This window comes from Macaca fascicularis, chromosome 2, assembly GCF_037993035.2.
Source record: "Macaca fascicularis isolate 582-1 chromosome 2, T2T-MFA8v1.1".
NCBI classification, from domain to species: domain Eukaryota; kingdom Metazoa; phylum Chordata; class Mammalia; order Primates; family Cercopithecidae; genus Macaca; species Macaca fascicularis.
The window spans coordinates 154,501,555-154,525,696 of NC_088376.1; the positions used below are offsets into that span (position 1 = coordinate 154,501,555).

At 44.9% G+C, this 24,142-nt stretch overlaps 2 protein-coding genes across 52 annotated transcripts in view; one reads left to right on the forward strand and one right to left on the reverse strand.

Moving 5' to 3' along the window:
- The window catches only part of CFAP92 (cilia and flagella associated protein 92 (putative)), an 82,123-nt gene that overhangs the window by 56,227 nt on the left and 1,754 nt on the right, over window positions 1-24,142 (forward strand). For 21 of the 50 annotated variants that reach the window (XM_015431349.4, XM_074033154.1, XM_045385645.3 and 18 more), the window contains 4 exons: window positions 1,119-1,416; window positions 19,470-19,634; window positions 20,173-20,379; window positions 20,458-21,345. The exons of 3 other annotated variants lie outside the window; for them this stretch is intronic. In XM_015431349.4, the coding sequence (XP_015286835.2) occupies window positions 1,119-1,416; window positions 19,470-19,634; window positions 20,173-20,379; window positions 20,458-20,778 (991 nt within the window). In that variant the 3' untranslated portion in view covers window positions 20,779-21,345. Of the gene's footprint in view, window positions 1-1,118; window positions 1,417-19,469; window positions 19,997-20,172; window positions 22,597-24,142 lie in introns of those variants that run through there. 26 more of the 50 variants (XM_074033148.1, XM_074033159.1, XM_074033158.1 and 23 more) reach the window with 6 other exon arrangements.
- The window catches only part of ACAD9 (acyl-CoA dehydrogenase family member 9), a 30,629-nt gene continuing 29,091 nt past the window's right edge, over window positions 22,605-24,142 (reverse strand). For both annotated transcript variants that reach the window (XM_015431352.3, XM_005571746.4), the window contains one exon: window positions 22,605-23,212. In XM_015431352.3, coding sequence (XP_015286838.2) covers window positions 23,112-23,212 — 101 coding nt within the window. In that variant the 3' untranslated portion in view covers window positions 22,605-23,111. The remainder of the gene's footprint in view (window positions 23,213-24,142) is intronic.

Here is a 24,142-nt window from a genome sequence, read left to right on the forward strand (position 1 = left end):
AGGCAGTGGGGTGCCCTGGGACCCAGCAGGGGCATGGAGGAGGGGGCTGCTTCTTTCCCCAGAGCAGGAGAGGCTGCTGTTGAGGAAGGGCCAGGGGATGTTCAGCAGGTGGACAGTTCACTTGCTGCTGGGTGTGGGGCAGGAGGTACAAACCCTGTCTTTATATTTTTAGAGCCAGCAACAGGTCTGGCCCTAGCTAGTGCTCGCTGGATATATTAATGAAGGAGGGGAGGAGGCTGGAGAGATAGGAAGGATAAAGATCTTGGTTGGAACCAAGAGGCTTTTCTTTGATTCCGTGGCCCTCATCTTTGGCATGTGGGGTGGTGCCACAGCATTTGGGAGGAGGCCAGACCCGGTCCTGCCTGGTAGGTGACAGGAAGTAGCTGAGGGTTCTATGAAGGAAAGAGAACACTTTTTAGGAAGTGCTTACTGCATCCAAGGTAGCTGCATCCATATAGCTTTATTTCTATCTGAGGGTGAGGAAACCATATTCAGAAAGGCTAAGGCTGGGCCAGGGTCACTGCGACAGTGAGAGTGAGGGCAGGCATCTACCGCAGTGGACTTCGGAGGCAGCTGAGACAGTCAGCAGCCAACAGCCATGACCGAGCATGGGTTCTGGACCCAATGCCCACTGCACACCAGGCCATGGCAGAAGGCACCTAGGAGGAGGCTTCAGGGCTGGGGAGCTCCTTGAGCTTTGCTGAGGACTCTCTCTCCAGCCTCCTCCTCCTCCTCTATTAGCCAGCCCCCTGAGGCTCCTTGCATGATGTCCTCCTGGTGCGGAAGGCTCTGTGCTCTACATCCCTGATGGGCAGCTGGTAGGGCTGTGTCCGATGGGGTATGGGAGGAGGGGAAGCATGACTAAGGACACAGGAACAGAGCAGCACTCAGAGCAAACCATGGGCAGCCTTTGGCTTCTGGGGGCTGGGGAGAAGATGGAGACGGAGCCAGGAGCCCAGGCTCAGCAGACTGGAATGGGAGCTCTTTCGTTACAAGCTCCAGGGCCTGGGACCAGCTAAGCAACCTCTGAGTGCTCATTTCCTGCTGTAGGATGGGAGTGATTACACCTGTCTTGCAAGGTAGGCGAGGTTCAGTGGGGCAGTGGTTCTTTGTTCCAGGATCCACGACATCTGCTATAACAGCACCACCCTCTGGGACGTGATGGTGAGGAACCTGCTGCCCTCCTCTGCTATGATCAAAGACTTGAGCCAAGAGTTTGGGATGCCCCTTTCGCAAGAAGAACTCACAGATGAGAAACTGTTCGCCCTACCACCTCAGCCCACCCCCAATCTTGAGGACTACCACGGTCGGGACTCCAGCCTCACCTTAGAGATCCACGCCCACCAGGAGAAGTACCTGCAGTGGCGGAGCGCCATGCTACTGAAGAACAAAGACAAAAAGCACAGTTTCATCCAGGTGGGCCGCCTTCCTCTCCAACTTGGAGCTCCCAGGCCTCACCTGGGCAGTCCAGGCGCCTGCTGAGAGGCACAGGGCATATTCCTGAGTGGGACATTTGCCTCTGGTCTGTGCCTGCGCTCCTGGCCTGGGTTACCCCACTGGATGGGCAAGAAATGCAGGAGGTGGGGCTGAGCCATGTCAGAAACCTTCACTCCCAGTCCTAGATAACCTTGTCCTTCCTGAAAGGTGAGAAGGAATGCTATTAGGTGTATTACCTTTACCATGGCCCCCAGAGTTCATTATAGAGAAAGAACTGTGGCGTGTGTGTGTGTGTGTGTGTAACATGTTGCTTAGGTTGCTCAGGGCATAAGTGTCGTAAGATGTCCAAGCAACATGGGACATAAACTGATCTGCATGACAGAGGGAGAGAATGGGAGACTGAGAAGCTGGTGAGAGGGTAGAAGGCTGGTGCTATGCGGCCTGAATGGGCAAGGAGAACCTCGCTCACCCCATGCCAACCAAAAAGACATGAAAACACAAATATCTATGGTCTCTGTGAAGGCCCTACCATCCCCCGCAATTCTCTAGTTTAAAAACAAGTGTCTCCTAGAAGCTTGTAAGTTTTATATGTGTGCATTCTTTATGAAAACCAAAGAACAGACTTCTTCTATTTTGTTTGAATTGGGGTCTCACTACGTTGCTCAGGCTAGAGTACTATGACTTGATCACGGGTCACTGCAGCCTCCAACTCCTGGGCTCAAGCAGTCCTCCCACCTCGGCCTCCTGAGTAGGCAGGCATGTGCCACCACACCTGGTTAATTTTTTTTTTTTTTTTTTTTACCTTTTTAAGAGATTGGGTCTTGCTATGTTGCCCAGGCTGGTCTCCAGCTCCTAGGCTCAAGGGATTCTCCTGCCTCGGCCTCCCAAAGTGTTGGGATTACAGGTGTGAGTCACTGTGCCTGGCTGTTTTTTCCATTAGTGTTCAGGTTTTTAGCTTTTTCAAAAGAACCAGTTCTTGGATTTATCAATTCTGCTTTTTCTGTTTTTCTAATTCATTAACTTGGGCTTTTATTTTTATGATACTTTAAAACATACACCTTTCTCCTTTTTTCTATCTTCTCGAGTTGGCTATTTCATTCATTTTTATTTCTCTTGTTTAATAAATATATATATATCATAGAACTGTGGGAGGCCAAGGTGCGCAGGTTGCTTAAGCTCAGGAGTTTGAGACCAGCCTGGGCAACATGGCAAAACCATCTCTACAAAAAATTAGCTGGGCATGGTGGCATGTACCTGTAGTCCTAGCTACTCAGGAGGCTGAGGCTTGAGCCTGGGAAGCACAGGTTGCAGTGAGCCGAGATCACGCCATTACATTCCAGCCTGGATGGCAGAGCGAGACCCTGTCTCAATGCGGGGCACAGTGCCTCATGCCTGTAATCCCAGCATTTTGGGAGGTTGAGGCAGTCAGATCCCTTGAGGCCAGGAGTTCAAGACCAGCCTGGCCAACATGGCAAAACCCCTGTCTCTACTAAAAATACAAAAATTAGCTGGATGTGGTGGTGTGCACCTGTAATCTCAGCTACTTGGAAGGCTGAAGCAGGAGAATCACTTGAACCTGGGAGGTAAGGTTGCAGTGAGCTGAGATCGCACCACTGCATTCCAGCACTCAGAGAGACAGAATGAGACCCTGTCTCAAACAAACAAACAAAAAAAGTCAAACAACGTTGAGAGTATTTGCAGTCTTCCTTATCCTACCTCTCAGTGCCCTTAAGATATGTGCAAGAATATATATTCATTTCATAGGTTAATATAATTTTGTTAATGCCACATAATATGGTAACATTTTAAATTTATATTTATTTTTGAGATGGTCTTGCTTTGTTGCCCAGGCTGGAGTGTAGTGGCATGATCTCAGCTCACTTCAGTACCTGCCTCCCAGGCTCAAGCGATTCTCCTGCCTCAGCCTCCTGAGTAGCTGGGATTACAGGCACACACCACCATGCCTGGCTAATTTTTGTATTTTTAGTAGAGATGGGGTTTCGCCATGTTGCCCAGGTTGGTCTCGAACTCCTGACCTCAAGTGATCCACCCACCTCGGCCTCCCAAAGAGCTGGGATTACAGGTGTGAGCTACCACGCCCGGCCACAGGGAAGGGTTTTTAAAGATTTTGCAGGGCCAGGCACAGTAGCTCACACCTTGTAATCCCAGCACTTTGGGAGGCTGAGGCGGGCGGATCACAAGGTCAGGAGATCGAGACCATCCTGGCGAACACGGTGAAACCCTATCTCTACTAAAAATACAAAAAAATTAGCCGGGTGTGGTGGCAGGCGCCTGTAGTCCCAGCTTCTAGGGAGTCTGAGGCAGGAGAATGGCATGAACTCGGGAGGCAGCGGAGCTTGCAGTGAGCCGAGATCATGCCACTGCACTCCAGCCTGGGTGACAGAGCAAGACTCTGTCTCAAAAAAAAATGCAATATTATAGACAATTTTATAATATAGTAGTATACAATTTATTTACTAGCCCCCATCTCTTGTAAATTTGCTGAAATCGCTTGTATTGTTCCAGCTTTTTAAAAAATCATGTTCCTATTATCTTAGATATGGCTACTCTAAAATGGCTTTAAATTTCCTATTCATACTATAATAATTGAAACCCACCCATAATTTAATTTTTTCACATTTTTACACATTGAGATATAATTTACATACCAGAAAATTCACTCATTATAAGTATATAAAAATAGTTTTTAGTAAATTTATAGTTTTAACACCATCATCACAATCCAGTTTTAGAACATTTCCATCCCCACAAAAAGTATTCTCATGCTAGTTTACAGTCAATCTCTCCTCCATTCTTAGTCCCACATAACCACTGATCTGCTTTTGGTCTTGATAGATTTGCCTTGTCTGAATATTTCAGGTAATTGGAACCATATAGTTATGTAAATTTTTGTGTCTGGCTTCTTTTACTGAGCATAAAGTTTCTGAGGGTCATCCATGTTCCTGAATATATCAGCAGTATGTTCCTTTTTTATTGCTGAATATTATTGCATCGAATTGATGTACCATATTTATCCATTCACCACTTTTTGGAATTACTATTATTTCTTGCTTGGGGCTATTATAAATTTGCTCCTATGAACATTTGCATACAAATCATTATGTGAAAATATGTTTTCATTTCTCTTGGGTAGAACATAGGAGTGGAATTGCTGTCATATAGGTAGGTTTATATTTATGATTTTAAGAAATTACATTGTAAGAAAAGCAGTTTTTACAGTGTAGTTGCACAATCTTAACATCCCTACCAGCAATGCATGAGGGTTCTAGTTTCTCCACATTCATACAAACACTTCTTATCAGTCCTTTTGATTATAGCCATTCTAGTATGTATCTCATGATTTTAATTTGCATTTTATAATGACTGACGATGTTAGGTATCTTTTAGTGTGCTTATTAGGAATTAATAAAGCTTCTTTGATGTAATCTATATTTGTATCTTTTTGAATTAATCTCTTTTTTTCAAATTGAGACAGGGTCTCACTATGTTACCTAGACTGATCTTGAACCCTTTGGGCTCAGGCAATCCTTCCACCTTGGCCTCCTGAAGTGCTGGGATTACAATTATGAGCCACCGTGCCTGGCCCTCTGTTTGTATCATTTATCCATTTTAAAATCAAGTTGTCTTTTTATTGTTGAGTTGTTATATATTCTGGATACAAGTACTTAATGGGAAATATGATTTGCAAATATTTTCTCCATATTTGTGGCTTGTCTTTTTTTCTTAATGGTGTAAGAAAAAGCTTTTGAAGTATAAAAGCTCTTAATTTTGATAAATTCCAATTTACGTTTTTTCTTTTAGCAATCATGCTTTTGGTGTTATAGCTAAGGACTCTGCTTAAAGTTACAAAGATCATTTCATATCCTTTCTCTTACACTTACTCTTAACTCGCACATTTAGATCTCTGAACCATTTTTTTTGAGGTCCATGGTAAGGGTCTAAATTAATCTTTTTGCATATGGATATCCAGTTGTCCTCACATCATTTCTTGCAAAGACTAGCTATTCCCCCATTGAATTGACTTAGCACCTTTGTCAAGAATTGATCATAAATGTAAGAGTTTATATCTGAGTTCTAAACTATGTCCCATTAACTTATATGCCTCTCCATATACCAGCAACACATTGTCTTGATGACTTTAATTATAGTTAGTTAGTTGGATTTTTTAAGTCCTTTAACTTTGTTCTTTTTCAAAATTGCTTTGACTACTTTGGGTCCTTTGCATTTCCACATATATTTTAAGATCAGCTTGCCAATTTCTGTAAAAAATTCTATAGGAATTTCATTGGGATTTTATTTATTTATTTTGAGATGGAGTCTCGCTCTGTCGCCCAGGCTGGAGTGCAGTGGCATGATCTTGGCTCACTGCAAGCTCAGCCTCCCGGGTTCATGCCATTCTCCTGCCTCAGCCTCCCAAGTACCTGGGACTACATGCACCCGCCACCACACCTGGCTAATTTTTTTTTTTTTTTTGGTAGAGACGGGGTTTCACCGTGTTAGCCAGAATGGTGTTGATCTCCTGACCTTGTGATCCGCCCGTCTCAGCCTCCCAAAGTGCTGGGATTACAGGTGTGAACCACCATGCCTGGTGGGGATTTTATTGAATCTATAGATTGATTTGGGAAAAACTGCCAACTTAACAATTTTGGGTTGCCAATTTATGAACATGTAATGTCTCTGCTGTTATTTACGTCTTGTTTTCCTCAGCAATTTCTGTAGTTCTCAATGTGTAACTCTTGCACTTCTTTTGTGAAATTAATGGTGCTATGAATTTAATTACTTTTTGTATTGTTTCCATAATATATAAATAGAATTAATTTTTTGTACATTGATCTGGTGTCCTACAACCTTTTGAACTGGATCACATCATCTGTGAAGAAAGGTCATTTTCCTTTCCAATCTGGATACTCTTCCTTCCTTCCTTTCCTTCTGCCTGGGCTGTCATAAGCTCGGAGGTTCAAACAACAGAAAATTATTTCCTCACTATTCTGGAGGCTGGAACGTCTAAAACTAAGAGTCCAGCAAGGTCGGTTTAATTCTGAGGCCTTTTCTCTTGGCTTGTAGGTGGCCACCATCTTGCTGTGTACTCATATGGTCTCTTTGTTGTGTGTGGAGAGAAAGGAGAGATCTCTAATGTCTCTCTCTTTTTTTTTTTTTTTTTTTTTAGACAGAGTCTCGCTCTGTTGCCAAGCTGGGGTGCAATTGCGCCTCCCGGGTTCAAGCCATTCTCCTGCCTTAGCCTCCCGAGTAGCTGGGATGACAAGCACACACCACCTCACCCAGCTAATTTTTGTATTTTTAGTAGAGACAGGGTTTTGCCATGTTGGCCATGCTGGTCTCAATCTCCTGACCTTGTGATCTGCCCGCCTTGGCTTACCAAAGTGCTGGAATTACAGGTGTGAGCCACCTCGCCCATCCTCTAATGTCTCTTCTTACAAAGACACTAATTCTATCAGATCTGGGCCCAACCTTATGACCTCATTTAACCTTAATTACTTCCCTACTCCAAATAGAGCCAGGCTGGGGGTTAAAGCTTCAATAGAGGAATTTGAATGTGAAGACATTCAGTCCGTAACACTTGCTTTCCTTACTCTTTTCTTCCTTCTCTTTGTCTTTCCCTCTGTTTCTCCCTTTGCATTGTCTAGAATGTCTGGTATAAAGTGCAGTGTTGAAGAGGAGTGGTGAGAGCAGGCATGCTTGTCTTGCTTGTGATCTTGGGGAGAAAGTATTCAGGCTTTTACCATTAAGTTGGACATTAACTGCAGATTTTTGAGAGATGCCCTTTATCAGGTCAAGGAAGTTCCCTTCTAATCTTAAGTTTGTTGAGAGTTCAGTATGAATAGGTGTTGGATATTTGTTAAATGCTTTTTCCACATTATATATACATGTTTTCACAATATATGCATTTTTTAAATTAAATTGTGAAAATTTTGTGAAAATAGATGCATTTAACAAAAAAAATGCTTTTGTTGAATGCAAATATTGTGATCATGTGGTTTTTGTTCATTATTAATATGGTATACTACATTATTTCATATTTGCATATTAAACCAGCCTTGGATTCCTGGGATAAATCTCACTTCTTCATGTATAATCATGATGCATATGTGGCTAGATTTGGTCTAGATTTGGTTTTATGTTCACTGCTCAGGTGAGGTGTACTGGTATTACATTCAGGTTTCTTGTTGTTTTTGAGATAGCATCTTGCCCTGTCACCCAGGCTGGAGTGCAGTGGTGTGATCTCAGCTCACTGCAACCTCTGCCTCCCAGGTTTAAGCAATTCTCCCTGCCTCAGCCTCCTGAGTGGCTGGGACTACAGGTGTGTGCCACCATGCCTGGCTAATTTTTGTACTTTTAGTAGAGACAGGGTTTCACCATATTGGCCAGGCTGGTCTTGAACTCCTGACCTCAGGTGATTCACCTGCCTCAGCCTCCCAAAGTGCTGGGATTACAGGCATGAGCCACCATGCCCAGCCACATTCAGGCTTTAATGTCTCTCTCTCTGAATGATGTTGAGCACCTTTTCACATATGATTGGCTACTTGGATATCTCCTTTTATAAAGTGCTTGTTCAAATTTATATATTTTCTCCATTTAAAATAAATCTAGTTGTATTTTTCTGATTGACAGTGTTTTACCGTTATTCAAGTATGAGTTGTTAGATGTGTCTCTTTTCCCAGTCTGTGACTTGTCTTTTCATTGTTTCAGTGTTGAGAAATATCTGTGAATACCAATTAATTTTTCTGTGGTTAGATTTTTTGGGTATTTTTCCTGGGTTTAGAATTCTAGCTTGGCAGTTATTAACACTTTAAAGAAATCATTCCCTTGTCCTCTGACTTCCATTGTTTCTGTTGGTCAGCTGCCAACCAGTCTTGTTCTTTTGAAGATAATTTGGCTGTCTCTGGCTGCTTAAATTTTTTTTCTTTTCTTTGGTTTTCGGCAGTTTTATTGTGATGCTCATAGGCATGTTTTTCTTTGTATTTAACCTGCCATGGGTTTCTAGAACTTGTTAAATCTGTAGCTTGTTTTAAGTTTTAAAAGTTCTAAGACAGTATTTCTCTTCAGATATTACTTATATTCATCTTCTCTCCCTCTCCTCCTGGGACTCCAGTGTTAGATATTTTCACCATGATCTGCATCTGATATTATTTATACATCTCACATTTTTTATTTTACAGTCTTTTTTTCTCCTTTTTGTCCTTCAATCTGATTATTTTCAACCAATATATCTTCTGATGCAGGGGTCCCCAACACCCAGGCTATGGACCAGTAGCAGTTTGAGGCCTGTTAGAAACTGGGTGGCACAACAGAAGGTGAGCAGTGGGCAAGTGAGCATTACCACCTGAGCTCCACCTCCTGTCACATTAGTGGCGACATTAGATTCTCATAGGAGTGTGAATGCTATTGTGAGTTGAACATGCAAGGGATCTAGGTTGCATGTTCCTTATGAGACTCTAACCAATGCCTGATGAGCTGAGGTGGAACAGTTTCATCCCCAAACCATGCCCATACAACCTTCTCCCACTGGCCGTGGAAAAATTGTCTTCCACGAAACCAATCCCTGGTGCCAAAAAGGTTGGAGACTGCTGTTTTGCTAAATCACTAATCATATCCCCTGCTGTGTGTTGGGGTGATCAGACCCAACACCAGGCCGTGGGGGCCACAAAGTCCAGCAGAGTTCTCATTCTCATAAAGGAATGAGATAAGAGTGCATAAAGTGGGACCAGGGGGCCAACGTTAATACAGAGGCTGTGAAGGCCCCGAGTTCTGGAAGCCCACATTATTTATTGGTGATCAAAGAAGCAGGTGGTGAGGATGTGGGGGTTGAAAGAAAGCAGTGTATCAGCGCATGATCTACAGCTATGACAGTTTAGCATTTTCTTTGAAGCAAATGGAAAATGTTCTGCTACTTGAGATAATAGTAAACATGTTCTTCTAGTTTAAGATACAATCAGTTGGGCGCAATGGCTCACGCTTGTAATCCCAGCACTTTGGGAGGCCGAGGCTGGTGGATCACCTGAGGTCAGGAGTTCGGGACTAGCCTGACATGGAGAAACCGTGTCTCTGCTAAGAAAATTACAAAATGAGCCGGGCATGGTGGTGCATGACTGTAATCCCAGCTACTTGGGAGGCTGAGGCAGGAGAATCACTTGAACCCAGGGGGCGGAGGTTGTGGTGAGCTGAGATCACGCTATTGCACTCCAGCCTGGGCAACAAGAGCAAAACTCCATCTCAAAAAAAAAAAAAAAAAAAGATACAATTGATCTATGAGCCTGGGAGTGCTAGAAGCAAGGAGCCAGCAAGTCTAGACACATTCCAGAGACCACGAGGGGTTTTACACCCTGAGCCCTGGATTCCGTCCAAGCCACAAAGAGTTTTTCTTTTTTTTTTTTTTGAGATGGAGTCTTGCTCTGTTGCCCAGGCTGGAGTGCAGTGGTGCGATCTCAGCTCACTGCAAGCTCCGCTGCCTCCTGGGTTCACACCATTCTCCTGCCTCAGCCTCCCTAGAAGCTGGGACCACAGGCACCTGCCACCACACCCAGCTAATTTTTTTGTATTTTTAGTAGAGATGGGGTTTCACTGTGTTTGCCAGGATGGTCTCGATCTCCTGACCTTGTGATCCACCCGCCTCAGCCTCCCAAAGTGCTGGGATAACAGGCGTGAGCCACCATGCCTGGCACCATGAGAAGTTTTATGCCCTGGGCTCAGATTATGGTGCGGCAGGGCTGCCTTCCACCCTTTGGCACAGAGCTTGGTGTTCCAAAGGCCATGAGGGGTTTTAGACCCTGGACCCCAGACATGTTCTAAGACTCTTTTACAATATATCAGACATGCAAGTCCAGCCTCAGCTTTTTTCCCAACACTCAGCTTTTCCCCCACATGCCCCCTTTTCTTTTTTGTAAAACCGCCACAGCTATCATTGCTTGTTCTCGACGGCAGCTTTCTCTCCAGAGGTGGCTTCTGCATCTGCAGACTAAAAGGAGACAGCAGAAACACATAATTATTAGAACAAAATCTGCAACTGTAGAGCTTTCAATGGCCTTCATCCATTTAAGAGGATTGTGGACAACCCATTGGCTGTCTTGTTCAAAATATCAGTTCTAGGGAGCAGGGCTAAGTGAGTCTGACAGGCTTCAAAAATCTACTTTTTTAGTTTTACAGTATCAAGGGTGAGATTTTCATCTTTGCCCTCCAGAATGCGGTTAAGAGTAGCATTCCCTATTGCTAGCATAAAAGGTGGCTGAACACAACTTTGAATCCAAAAGGTCCTCTTTTTGTTTTTAAATTAATTAAGCAAGGCAATTGCAGGCTGTGCCGCCCTTAATTGCCGGTTAGCGACTCAACTTCATTTTTCTTAGCCCTTATTCAAAATGCAGTCACTCTGGTTTGAATGCTTCTTACATATTTCTCCTTTCCCTTTTACAAGAGGACCCTTAATCCTAAGGGTTGCAGAAGGATGAAGGTCCGTCTTCTGCAACTTCTTCATGCTGAATAGGGATGATGATATTCCTGCCTATTAGGGTCTCTTGTATTCAGGGTAGAGAGAAGCTCAGTCAGAAAGCATTGGTCCGTTAAGCATCTATTGTACCTCTGAGTTCCAGCAAAAGGTGAAACCCTGGTGCTCCAGCAGTTTCTCAGCTTCCTGTGTGGTTTTCTTGATCTGTCCCCATGTTATGGGGGTTGATGTCAGTGTGATTCCAGTCGGTCCTTGTTCCATCCTTGCATTCAGATTCAACTGGCCCATGGCTTGTACTGGGGGAACCCAGTCCATGGTTGGGATCCATGGGTCCCTCCAGTCTCCCATTCCATGGTCATACACATCTCGAGGGCACCCATACGGTTTGTTCATGTCCTGCAAAAACACTAGCATACCCTCAACCCCACGTTAGTAAATCTAGCAAAACAGAAGCAAAAACTTTTGTTGCTGTAGCTGGGAGGCATACCATTGCTGAAGCATTTGTTCTACAAGCTGTAACTCAGCTTCTGCCTCTTTGGTTAATTACCATGGGGTAAAACTTTCCACTGATAATGAGAAACAGGCCCCTTCTAACAGAAGGCACAGAGAAAGCAAATCGAGGCTTATCCTTCTTGTGCAACAGTACAGCAAAAAAGCAATCCTTAAACCTTCAATCTGCACTGTACAGGTGGGTGCACTAGATGCTGTGGCTCATGACAGATCTTCAGATGTTTGGTGGGCACCCCATTGTTGCAATAAGTCTCTACCCCATAAATTGACAGGAATAGGTGTAATAATAGGTTGAATTGTTCCTTCCTGGCCATCCGGCCCTTGACATGGTAAAATCAAGGACTCTGAAAAACTTCTGAAGCAGTCCCTATGCCAACAATACCCATGGAAGTCTTTTGTTTGGGCCAATGTTGGGGCCATTGATTTAAAGCTGTAATAGAGACATCAGCTCCAGTATCTACTAGTCCTTCCAAAATCCTTTCCCTGAATAGTTACTGTACAAATAGGTCTTCTGTCAAACACTTGATTAACCCAATATACAGCCTTTCCTGCTTGATTAGTACTACCAAAGCCTGTTCTTTTCATTGTGCTGCTTCCTAGTTTTGTGTAAGGTAACAACAATAACTAAGCAATTCTTTCTCCTCGGGAGGCGGACCATGGAGTTGAAGAACTAATAACTAATTGAATTTCTTTTTTTTTTTTTTGAGACGGAGTCTTGCTCTGTTGCCCAGGCTGGAGTGCAGTGGTGTGATCTCAGCTCACTGCAAGCTCTGCCTCCTGGGTTCATACCATTCTTCTGCCTCAGCCTCCCTAAGACCTGGGACTACAGGTACCCACCACCACGTCTGAATAATTTTTTTTTTTTGAGACAGAGTCTTGCTCTGTCACGCAGGCTGGAGTGCAGTGGCCAGATCTCAGCTCACTGCAAGCTCCGCCTCCTGGGTTCACGCCATTCTCCTGCCTCAGCCTCCCAAGTAGCTGGGACTATAGGCGCCCGCCACCTCGCCCGGCTAGTTTTTTGTATTTTTTAGTAGAGACAGGGTTTCATTGTGTTAGCCAGGATGGTCTCGATCTCCTGACCTTGAATAATTTTTTTGTATTTTTAGTAGAGGTGGGATTTCACCGTGTTAGCCAGGATGGTCTCGATCTCTGTACCTCATGATCCGCCCACCTCGGCCTCCCAAAGTGCTGGGATTACAGGCGTGAGCCACCGCGCCCAGCCAACTAATTGAATTTCTCTGGTATAATCAGAGTCAATTATTCCCGTATGCACAGTGACACCTCTTAAACTAGACCAAGTAATAGACCGACTGTTCCTGAGGGTAAGGGTCCCCTAACGCCTGTGGGGACCTTCTTTGGTGGCTCCGCAGGAAGTAAGGAGATGGGAATTGTGCTGCAGAGGTTTATAGCAGCACTGCCTACTGTGGCAGGGGACAATTGTTGTGTGTTTGGAAGGGCACTGGCTGTGCTGGATATGCCTCGGTTTGTTGAGGGACCTGAGGCGGGCCCCTCTTCCCGTTTCCTGAAAGAGGTTGTCCATCTTTGCTAAATTTAGAATGACACTGATTTGTCCAGTGATTGCCTTTCTCACACAGGGGGCATACACTGGGACTTTTCTGTTGATTGATGGTAGTTTTTGCCTTTTGATTTCCTTTTCTACATTCCTTTTTTGTGTGTGTCCAAATTGCCCACAATTGAAATAAGAGCCTGAGAAACGGGGCATATTCTTTCCTGCTTTCAATCCAGCCATAGCCTGAGCTAAAAGAGTAGCCTTATGTAAGTTACCTCCAATGCCATCAGAAGCCTTAATATATTCAGCTAAATGAGGCTTCCCTGTCAGGGGTCTAATAGCAGTTTGACACTGCATTAGCATTATTGTATGTAAGAAGCTGTATTGCAACATCCTGAGCTGTTCATCGGTTATGGTTTTATACACAGCCTCTTGGAGCTGAGCAATAAAATCAATATATGGTTCTTTAGGTCCCTGTCAGAACTAAAAGAAGGATATTTTTCCCTGTAACATTTATCCTTTCCCATGCCCGTAAGCACAGAGTGTGCAACTGAACAATGGCGACATCCTCCAGTACTGATTGATTTTCTAATCGACCCCAATTAGGGCCAATTCCCATTAACTGTTCAAAGGAAACAGGCACAGGTGGCTTCACTTGTGTTTTCCCTTGCCTGAGTCTGAGCTTCATCAGCCCACCAAGTTTTAAACTGTAAATACTGAGATAGAGTGAGAACAGATTTTGTTAAAGTATCCCAATCATACGGTATTAACCTATTATCAAGAGCCACATTTTTAAATAAAGTTTGCACAAAAGAATTTGGCCCATATTGACTAATGGCTTCCTTAAATTTAATAACTTATAAGGAAAAGTGGTCCAATTGGCTATATTCTGTCCTCCTTCCTGGGTTATAGTAACTGGAAATTGCCATGTTTCAAGGTCTCCCTCAGCTCTAGCTTTTTGAATAGAATTTTGTATAGCACCACCAATTGCTCCATGTTTTAATGTTGTAACTACAGGAGCAGTAAGTTTTTCAGCTAATTCATTTTCATTAAGGGGAGAGGGAGGAGGTGACCATTCACTTAATTCAGCAGGCAGAGCTGACGAGCTAGTAAAATATACCTTTTTCAGTTTCTCCTTCTTTTCATAAACCTCTTCTGGTTTTTTGCTCCTCGCATTCAGAATCTGAAGTTAGTTTTTCACACTCGTCCTCCTCTTCCTCATGTGAATCTGCCTTATCTGTTTGAAATGGCTCAAGAGCTGCCTTTATTAGCGCCCACATTGACCAAACGGAAACTGGAATTTTTGCTCCATCTTTATATCCCTTTTTAAAATCTCTGCCAATTCTCTCCCATTCATCCAACTCCATAGTCCCTTGTTCTAGAAACCATGGGCAAAACTGTTCTACTGTACTAAAGAGTGATAACAAATTCTGAGTACTTTCACTCCCCCTCTTCGTAATAAATGCCTTAAGAAATTCAAATAAGCAGAATGTTTGCTTTCACTTTGTCCCATTGTTACCCTGGTTCTTCTGAGCCCTCAGCTTTCCTGAGCTTCTTTCAGTCGTCCTTAGGTGTCCTCTGACGATGCATCCTCTGCTTTCACACATCTAGCATTCCTTCGCCGGGGTCTTCATCACCTCACATTGGGCGCCAGGAATGTTGGGGTGATCAGACCCAACACCAGGCGATGGGGGCTAGGAAGTCCGGCAGAGTCAAAGGAATGAGACCAGAGTACATAAAATGGGACCAGGGGCCAACACTAGTATGGAGGCTGTGAAGGCCCTGAGCGCTGGAAGCCTACACTACTTACTGGTGATCAAAGAAGCAGGTGGTGAGGATGTGGGGGTTGAAAGAAAGCAGTGTATCAAGTGCATGATCTATAGCAGTGATGGTTTAGCATTTCCTCTGAAGCATATGGAACATGTTCTGCTACTTAAGATAATGGGAAACATGTTCTTCTAGTTTAAGATACAATCAACCTATGAGGCTGAGAGTGCTAGAAGCAAGGAGCCAGCAAGTCTAGACACATTCCAGAGGCCACGAGGGGTTTTATGACCTGAGCCCTGGATTCCATCCAAGCCACGCCGTCGTGGCTTGTGCCCTGGGTTTAGATTGTGGTGTGGCAGGGCAGCCTTCCACCCTTTGGCACAGAGCTTGGTGATCCAAAGGCCACAAGGGGTTTTAGACCCTGGATCCCAGACATGTTCCAAGACTCTTTTACATTATGTCAGACATGCAAGCCCTGTCTCAGCCTTTTTCCCCAACATTCAGCTTTTCTCCAACACTGTGTCCAAGCTGCAATTAAACCCATCCACTGGATCTTAACTTTAATGATGATTTCTCCAATTCTATGATTTCCATTTACTTTTCCTATAGGTTCCAGGTGTCTGGTGAAATTCTCATTTTCATTTATTTTGATTAATCATAATTATTATTATTATTTTTTTTTAGATAGAGTCTCGCTCTTTCGCCCAGGCTAGAGTGCAGTTGGCTCACTGCAACCTCCGCCTCCTGGGTTCAAGCAATTCTCCCTGCCTCAGCCTTCCGAGTAGCTGGGACTACCTACTGCCACGCCCAGCTAATTTCTGTATATTTAGTAGAAACAGGGTCTCACCATGTTGGTTAGGCTGGTCTCTAACTCCTCACCTCAGGTGATTCACCCATCTCGGCCTCCCAAAGTGCTGTGATTACAAGCATGAGCCACCATGTCCAGACTAGTTTAATGTTCTTGTCTGATACTTCCAATATCTGGTCTCGGGTCTGTTTCTATTGTCTCTCTTTTTTCTTGGTTTCCATCTTTTCATCCTGTTTCCTGGCATGTCTGTTATTTTTTGTTAAATGGTAAAGAGTGTATTGAAAACTGTAGAGACTCTTGATGTCTTATTCCACAGATGATATAGCAGGAGACAGAGGACAGATAAATCTCCTTAATCAGAGTCAGGCTTGCCCTTACTCCTAAAGCACAGATTTTCTGAATTCTAAACTGGAGGCCTAGAGGTACCAGGGCCTTTCCTCCTTGGCACAATTTCCAATTTTGAAATCCAATTTTGTTTCCCTAGCAATGCAACATTTTCCAAAATACCTTCTTAGCTTCTTTTTCTGCTGACGTTCTTATTTCTGCCTTATCCATGTGCAACTTAGTAGTCAGTAAATCCCTTGAGAAAAAACTGCAAAAAGAAAATGGAACCACCATTATTTCCCTTTTCTCCAAATTCTTGGCCTCTCAAATCCTGGTTGCCTTGGTTGCTCTCCAGTGATGATAGATGTCTGTTTCTTCTTGTAATCCTGTCAGTTGTTTCTTAATATATTTTGAGACTATATTGCTAGGTGCATATATATTTACAAGTTATACCTTTTTGTTGTCCTCAATATACAATATCCTTTTGCCCCTTTTGATAGATTAACTTGAATTGTTTCAGCAGATATTAAGAATGCCATACAGCTTTTTTGTCTTTGCTTTCTGATGCCTTTTTGCCTAGTGTATATGCTGTCTCCCTTTAGCTGTCAAACCTGTATCTTTGTGTTGAAAGTTTTGTAGATAGCATATTGTTAGCTTTAAAAAAAAATCCAGGCTGGGTGTGGTGGCTCACACCTGTAATCCCAGCACTTTGGGAGGCTGAAGTGGGTGGATCTCTTGAGGTCAGGCGTTCAAGACCGGCCTGAACATGGTGAAATCCCATCTCTACTAAAAATACGAAATTAGCCAGGCGTGGTGGCACACGCCTGTAATCCCAGCTACTTAGGAGGCCAAGGCAGGATAATCACTTCATCTTGGAAGGCGGAGGTTAGAGTGAGCCAAGATCGCACCATTCCACTCCAGCCTGGGCAACAAGAGCGAAACTCTGTCTCAAAAAAAAAAAAAAATCCAATCTGAGATTCTTTATTTGGCAACCTTAACACTAATTACTGTTAGATGAGGCATTTTTGCCACCTAATCTACTTTTAAACCCTCCATTCCTGTGTTCTTTGGGTAGATCAAGTTTTCTTCTGTGGACTTGTTATACGTTCTATCTTTGTTTTTAAGGTGGTTATCCTGAAGACCATATGGTTAGGCATTCCTACTGAACTGTTAAAACTCATAATTGTTAAACTCATAAGATTATATTCCCTTTGTAAGACAAATAGTACATTCTCATCCCTCTTATCTCATCTCCTACCCATACAACACCATCCCTTTTATAGTCTCTAGAACTTCAGTTTCAGGCTCTGAAATTTTACTTTTTCCTAGTCCTTTTAAGACAACTTTACTAGGATACTGGACATTACTTGCTAACCTTGAATCCTCCTGCATGTTCCTCCTCCATTTTGAATTTTTTCCCACGAGTTTTGTTTGTTTGTTTTTCTGAGATGGAGTCTCGCTCTGTCACCCAGGCTAGAGTAGAGCGGCATGATCTCAGCTTAATGCAACCTCCACCTCCTGGGTTCAAGCAATTCTCTTGCCTCAAGTGGCTGGGACTACAGGCATGTGCTACCATGCCCAGCTAATTTTTGTATTTTTTAGTATGGAAAAGGTTTCACTATGTTGGCCAAGCTGGTCTCGAACTCCTGACCTCAGATATCTGCCTGCCTCAGCCTCCCAAAGTACTGGGATTACAGGTGTAAGCCATCACACCCGGCCCCAAGAGTTTTTAAAGGAGGGTTTTGTGTAAAACCTAAGGCCTTGTAAACCTAAGCATATGCCCTCACAATTAGGTTGCCTGGATATGAAATTCTAGGTTGAAGTTAATTTACCTTGTTGCTGTTGTGGATCTGATCACAAGTGATACTTTTTTCTTTACAGGTGGCCTGCTCTTTTCCTCTAGAAGCTTTGAGAGTTTATCTTTGTATTTGTTTGCTTAAATCCCACTAATAACAGTGTACCCAGACTTGGAAGTTTTGTCTTTTCTGACATTCATTATTTCTTCAAATTTTCTTGTTCTCACTTTTCCCCTCCTTTTGGGACTTCTATTATTGGGATGTTATTTCCATCCTCTATGCTCAGTTTCTAATTTTATCTTTTTATACAGGACTGCTTTCTGACAGCATATCTCAAGTGGATCTTCCAGTTCATTCATTCGTTCTACAACAGTATCACTTCTGCAATATATCTTTCTCTTGTCTTCTATTTCAACTATTTTCATACTCAATACTTTTTCTTTTAGTCTTACTTCTGCTTCATATTGCTATCTTCACTCTTATTTTAAAATAATTTCTTGTGTTAAATTCTTGGCCCATCTTTTCCAATAATTTAGCTTCAGTTGTTCAGTCTGTGGCCTTTTTTAATACTGTTACGTACTTCTCTAGCATCGACTTTTGCTCTGAGTCCAAATTATCCTGCAGGTGTCACCCCTTGGCAGAGAATCTCAGGCACCCAGAAGAACTACGGAACACTGTTTGCTTTCCCTCTAACAAGCATTAGTTCAGAATTTCAACTTCAAATTTTAAGAAAGGAGTAACATGGAAAGAAGAATCTGTCCCCCTAGGTTGTAATTCACCAATTCTAGGATTTGGAAGGAGCAGGGACTTCTAGGAATGGCAGACTGAGAAACTCAGATCAACTCCCCACCTAAGGATAACTAAAAAAACTCGACACATCAAGAAATATTGATTGAAGTTCCGTGTGGACCATGACAGGATCCGTGCTTTACGTGGCATCCCTAGTATAATCTTCTCGCAGGTGCTCCAAAGTCTGAGGACCTAGACCTGTCTTTGCCTTGCATCCCTGTTGCCTGGACAGTCTGTTCTTTCATGTGTGTGAATCGCAGATTTTGTCCTCCCCTGATTATTCTGCATTCTTGTGCAGAAATTCCTCAATGATTCCAAAGTCAAGCCACTGTATTTGAGCTAAGGTCACCATCTTGTGCTAAAAAGATTTTTAAAGGTAAAAGATGGTATTTTGCTGAAGGTTACTGTGAAATATGCATATGAAACACTGCACAGTGCCCAACAATTTAGAGTGGTAACTTTTCCCAGTTCTCCCTTGTTTTGGGTCCCAGCCACCTTTCCCCCCAGCCTTCTGTGTTGTCTTTTATCTCCTTCCACATTTCTATTTTCATTCACAAAGAAAGCCAACAGACCATCATATTTCCCTCTGTTCAGGGAAGAGTTCCCATTTCCATACTGGGCCTGCTGGAGAGAATGAGGGTCATGCTCCTTACGCACACTTGACAGTTAACCACGGTCAAGGACGGCAGTCCTTGCTGCTTTAGGTTGTAATATCCCATCCACACTCTCCTACTTCTGACCATGTGAGACAGAAATTCTGTCTTTATCACAAGCTGGTTGGGAGATGAGTGGTCACATGATGTGTGTTCCAGTTACAGTGATCTTAAGGGTCTCAATTTTTTGGTCCTCTTAAATTCCATTTTGGATAGTGAGAGGTTGGACTAGTGGCCCTTTGCCCTGGTTCTACAATGAAATAACAGCACCAGTATTGAAGAATCAATCAATACCTGCACCACAGCTATGTCCCAGAGATCATCTCACTGCCTATGAGCTGGCAGTTGGGGGTGAGGATGACCTGGTGTGGGTAGTGACTGGTGTCTCTTTCTTCAGAAAAACATCACAGAAGCCTACCAGGTCAGCAAGAAGCCTCCAAAGTCCGTGGCGAAGGTGATTAAAATTTCAGCCCCTGCCAACAAGGCCGTCTACAACTATAGTATCCAGACCATGAATTCTACAGAGCTTGCCAAGAAGCAGCTGTATCAAGAGATGGCCAAGGTGAGAGACCCAGACAGGATGATGGCAGCTGGCAAATCCCATGAATTCTTTCCTCTGACCACACCTGCCTGGAGGTCAGCGGGGGATCTCAGGTATACAGATGAAAGCCAATCATGCTAGGGGAAGTAGACAAGGCTCAGATGTTGAGAAATGTTCTCTTCCACACTAAATGAGAATCCTCCACACTGAGGGTGAGCCCGAGATCCTCAATGGAAGCTCAGATGTACATGAAGGAGAACAACTGTAGCATCCTTACCTCTGGGGTACACTTTATGATTGCTGCTTATGAAGGCAGCTACCAACAGAAGGGAAAGCCATGGTTTAGGCTTCCAGCACACATTAACTTCAGGAAACGGCTTCTCCCATCAAAGGGGACAATAATATGACCCTTACAGGGCTGCTGCACAGTCATTTCCTCTCAATGCACTATTTACGTCATCAGGAACTATGATTATGCCCCCAGCTGTTTCTGATTCCTACAAGAAATCCAAGATTGCTATCAGCCCTTCTACCCCAACCTGTCTGCCCCCATTTCTAGGAGCCAAGAAAGAGATTCACGTACTCACAGGATTACCTCTCAGCCATGGTGGAGCCCCTGGACTTGAAGGAAGAGGAGAAGAAAGCCCAGAAGAAATCCCGCCAAGCCTGGCTCACAGCCAGGGGATTCCAAGTGACAGGTCTTCAGAGCGACACTGAAGGCAGCTTTCAGGATCTCAAGCTGCCACCCATCAAAGAGCTGAATGAGGTCCACAGGGAAGAGCAGGGTCTCAGGTGGGGTGTCCATAGGGACCTTTCTCCTGATTTACTTACTCCCCCAATTTAGGAGTGGAAGGAAAACTCCCTGTTTGCTAACGTACTGGAGCCTGTGTTGGATCGAGACCGATGGAGCTGGGACAGGCACCACGTGGACTTTGATCTGTACAAGAAGCCACCACCTTTCCTCAAGCTGCCCCCTTCGCCTGTACCAACTCCTGTAACAGGTAACAGGCAAGGCTTTGCCAAGCTGGGCCTCCTGATGCCGTGGGCAGGCAGGAGCTCTGTGCCACTCTGCATCTTCAGTGGTATCCATTTTGTTTACGCTATCAACCAAACTTTCTATGCTAAAAAAATCAAGATGCAGAACGGGTCTGATAGAAGAGATTGAATGTTGGGCTGGAACTCAGACCAGGATTCTAGTCCTAAGTGTGGCATTTGTGTGACTTCAGGCAAATCCCTTCATGCCCTGGGCCTGGTTTCTTGGCTATAAAGTGGGAAAGTTGGAAGACAGGTCTAAAGGCTTCCTGAGCTTCAACACTATTACCCATGACTGATCTCTAGGTGTCCAGCCAAGAGCTGAGGGCAGAAGCTCTGGGCTTTACTGGGACCTCCCAGCTGCAAAGATACTGACAGTTCTTCCTGTGGGGGAAAGGCGGAGACAGGAAACGTAGGTCTTCCTACACCAGTCCCTCCAAATCCTCTCCCTCTTTATCCCTGCTTATGAAAATTGATCTCAGGATCATCTAGAGGTTAACACAGAATCCAAACTTGTCAGTTAACAGAGCCAGAACCTTTGTTCAGGGAGAACGAGACATGAACCTATCTAACAACAAGGTCTGCCAGAGAAACCTCTCCCAGAAAACTAGGTCAGGTGAAAATGACGGCTTGCTTTCCTTCTCGACTCTTAAGGACAGCTGATCACAGCTCCATGGAAGTGCTAACAAGTTTGCCAAAATGTCACTTTCTCCATTTGCCTTGACTTCGCTCCCTCCCTCCCCAGTAGGCCCTAGATCTCCCAGGCTGCCTGAAGAGACCTGGTCTCTGTGGGCATGTCTCAGGCCCACAGTTACTGCTGTGGCTCTCAAGGAGGCTCCAGCTAGGAGAGCTGTCTAGCCTAAGAACACAAGGCTTTTCCTTGGTAAGAATGCTTCCTAGTGAGCTCCACTGCCAGCCTTCCCAGCAAAAGTCTCCTGGGGGTTTCACTGGTGAAATCATTTAAGAAACACATGCTGGGGTCTCCTCTTCCCACAACATGCTTAAGAAAAGTTAGCAACTACAGATGAGAGGGACAGGCTTGAACTGGTCGCTAGGCCTTTTCAACCCAGATGGATAAATGGAGAATTTGCTGCTGACCAAGGCCTTACACACCACCAGCCTAGAGTGAAGCCCCCTTCCAGAGGTCTGCCTGGAAGTGGGGTGGGTCTGACAGCCCCTCCCCAAACTTCCCCTGTGCAAAGAAAGTCCAAGTAACCTTTTGTCCAGAGGTATGCATGCTTCATTTTGTGCAAAATGCTTCCTTGCTATCATTAACAAAACAGAACTTTAGGTTTCACTGAGAGGTTATTTACATGGTCACAATATTTAGAAACTTTCCCGTTTTAAAAACTAGTTACCAAACCCCTGGCACAATGCTCAGGCCAGCCCCGCTCAGCCAGCTCAGCTCTCCAAGTTCCCAATCTCCTCCTTGCCTATTTCCAGCATCACAGTAAATTGGGAATATACTTGGAGGAAAAAGAGCTGGCCGCTTTCTCTGTGCTCAAGGGAATGTCCACCATAGGCATTTTAGAGCTCCAGACCACCCAAGGACCATACCAAAGCTTAAAGTCCACCACAGTGAGCACGCTGGGACCCAGTGTATCTTGCAAGCGCCAGTAAAAGGGAGGCTGGAGAAATGCAAAGACCTGCTGGGACAGCCTGGAGATACCATTCATCCTCTCCTCAAGAGTAGAGGCCAGTTTTGTAAAGAAATTAAAGTCCCTAGGTGCGTACCTCAGCTGAGGCAGCCTCCCTATCTCCTGAGGAGGATAAAAACTAAGGGCTCATAACCCCAAGGCATTGTGGACTGCACTGTGTCTGCTCCCTTAGCGTTCTGGGCCCTCCTTGCAGAGTGAGGACAAAGGGGACCCGAGGCCATCAACAAAGGGTGGTTCTCAGGGTCCTGCTGTCACCCATTAAATGCTGGTTCTGAGGAACAGTGTGACAAGTACAGCAGAGTGCACAGATTGTGACATTTTATATTCTTCTTTAAATGGTTCCTGGTACATGTTTTAAGTGCCTCTGTTTCTAGTTTAAATGAATGACCCAGACACAGCTTTCAAGCTGTTTCTTAGAGAATGTGTGGTTGAGCAGAAATGGCTATCCACACCTGACACAGGTCCCCACCCACCTCACGCCCTGGAGGCAGCAGCGCAAGCCCCAGTTTCCACTATGGTGTCTCCTCAATGACCAGAATACCCGCCAGTTCCAGAGGTCGGCAATTCCATTCTCTCTCTCCGGCTCAGTTCAGAAGCTGTGATGGTCCTGTTAGAGAGCACTCCTGCAGGTCGAAACCTGGAATAGGCTCTCCCAGGCCAGGAGACAACCCTTCAGGTGCAGACAGGGAACAAATGGCTCAACCCGTGATAATGCCAAGTTGTAACACCTTCTGAAAAAAGAGTGACAGTCATCCAGCAACGGGCCATGGGTGGGGGTGGGCAGCAGCAGGGGACACTCTCCCCTGCCTCAGCATGTCCTGTCCAGAGGGTGGGCACAGATATAGGCTCGCTTCTCAAGGATCTGCTGGGACACTTTCTTAATCTGCTCATCTAGGTTTTCTGGAGCATCTGGGAAGGAAAAGGAAAGATGGTGGGTGATCCTTCTGCATTGTGATAAGACAAACATGGCTGAAGTGGGGGCATTTTTCCACAAAGTCAGCCCACCCACCATGAAGCAGCCCTAAGGGTGACCCCCTCCTCCAAACCCCCAGCAAGTGATTCAGGGCTGTAGGGAGAGAAGGGCACAGCTTCATTCTCAGTTACAAAGGACTCATCCTGCTCATTTCTAAGCCCCAGATCTCGTGGGGTGGAGCCGGCACTTGCTCCATAAACAGCCCATCTGTGATTCCAGCCCACTGGAGGAGAAACCATTTCAGCATCCTCCACAGCACATAACCTGTCAGCACTGGGGGCGGGGGGGGGCGGTCTGGGCTACCCCCAGGGCTAGGACCTGCAAAAAATCATATGCCACTCTCGGCGAGTGCCACAGTGCTGGCGCCTACCCCCGTCACTTGGCAACAGGACTGGGCTCTGCAGGGACACTGATCCAGAGCCTCAGGCCAACAGGACTGTGAGGGTCAGAGGTAGACTGAGCTGGGCATTCCCAGATGTGGTCAAGTGGCTATAGAAGAGGAAGAGCACTGCAGACAGACCAGGGAGCACGAGCAAAGCCCTCTGTTCTCTAGGCCAAGGCCTGAGACCTCTGCAGGGCACTGCAAGGTCATTTTGGATGGGTCGCAGTGGGTAAAGGGGCAGGTAAAATGCTGTATCCAGAATCAGGTACAACCTGGCGCTCCTCCCTTCGTAAGCCTTCCCCAGACAGCTTCGAGAATACAGCCAGGGCCAGGCAGAGTGGCTCACGCCTGTAATCCCAGCACTTTGGGAAGCCAAGTAGGCGGATCACCTGAGGTTAGGAGTTGGAGACCAGCCTGGCCAACATGGTGAAACCCTGCTTCTACTAAAAATACAAATATTAGCTGGGCATGGTGGTGCATGCCT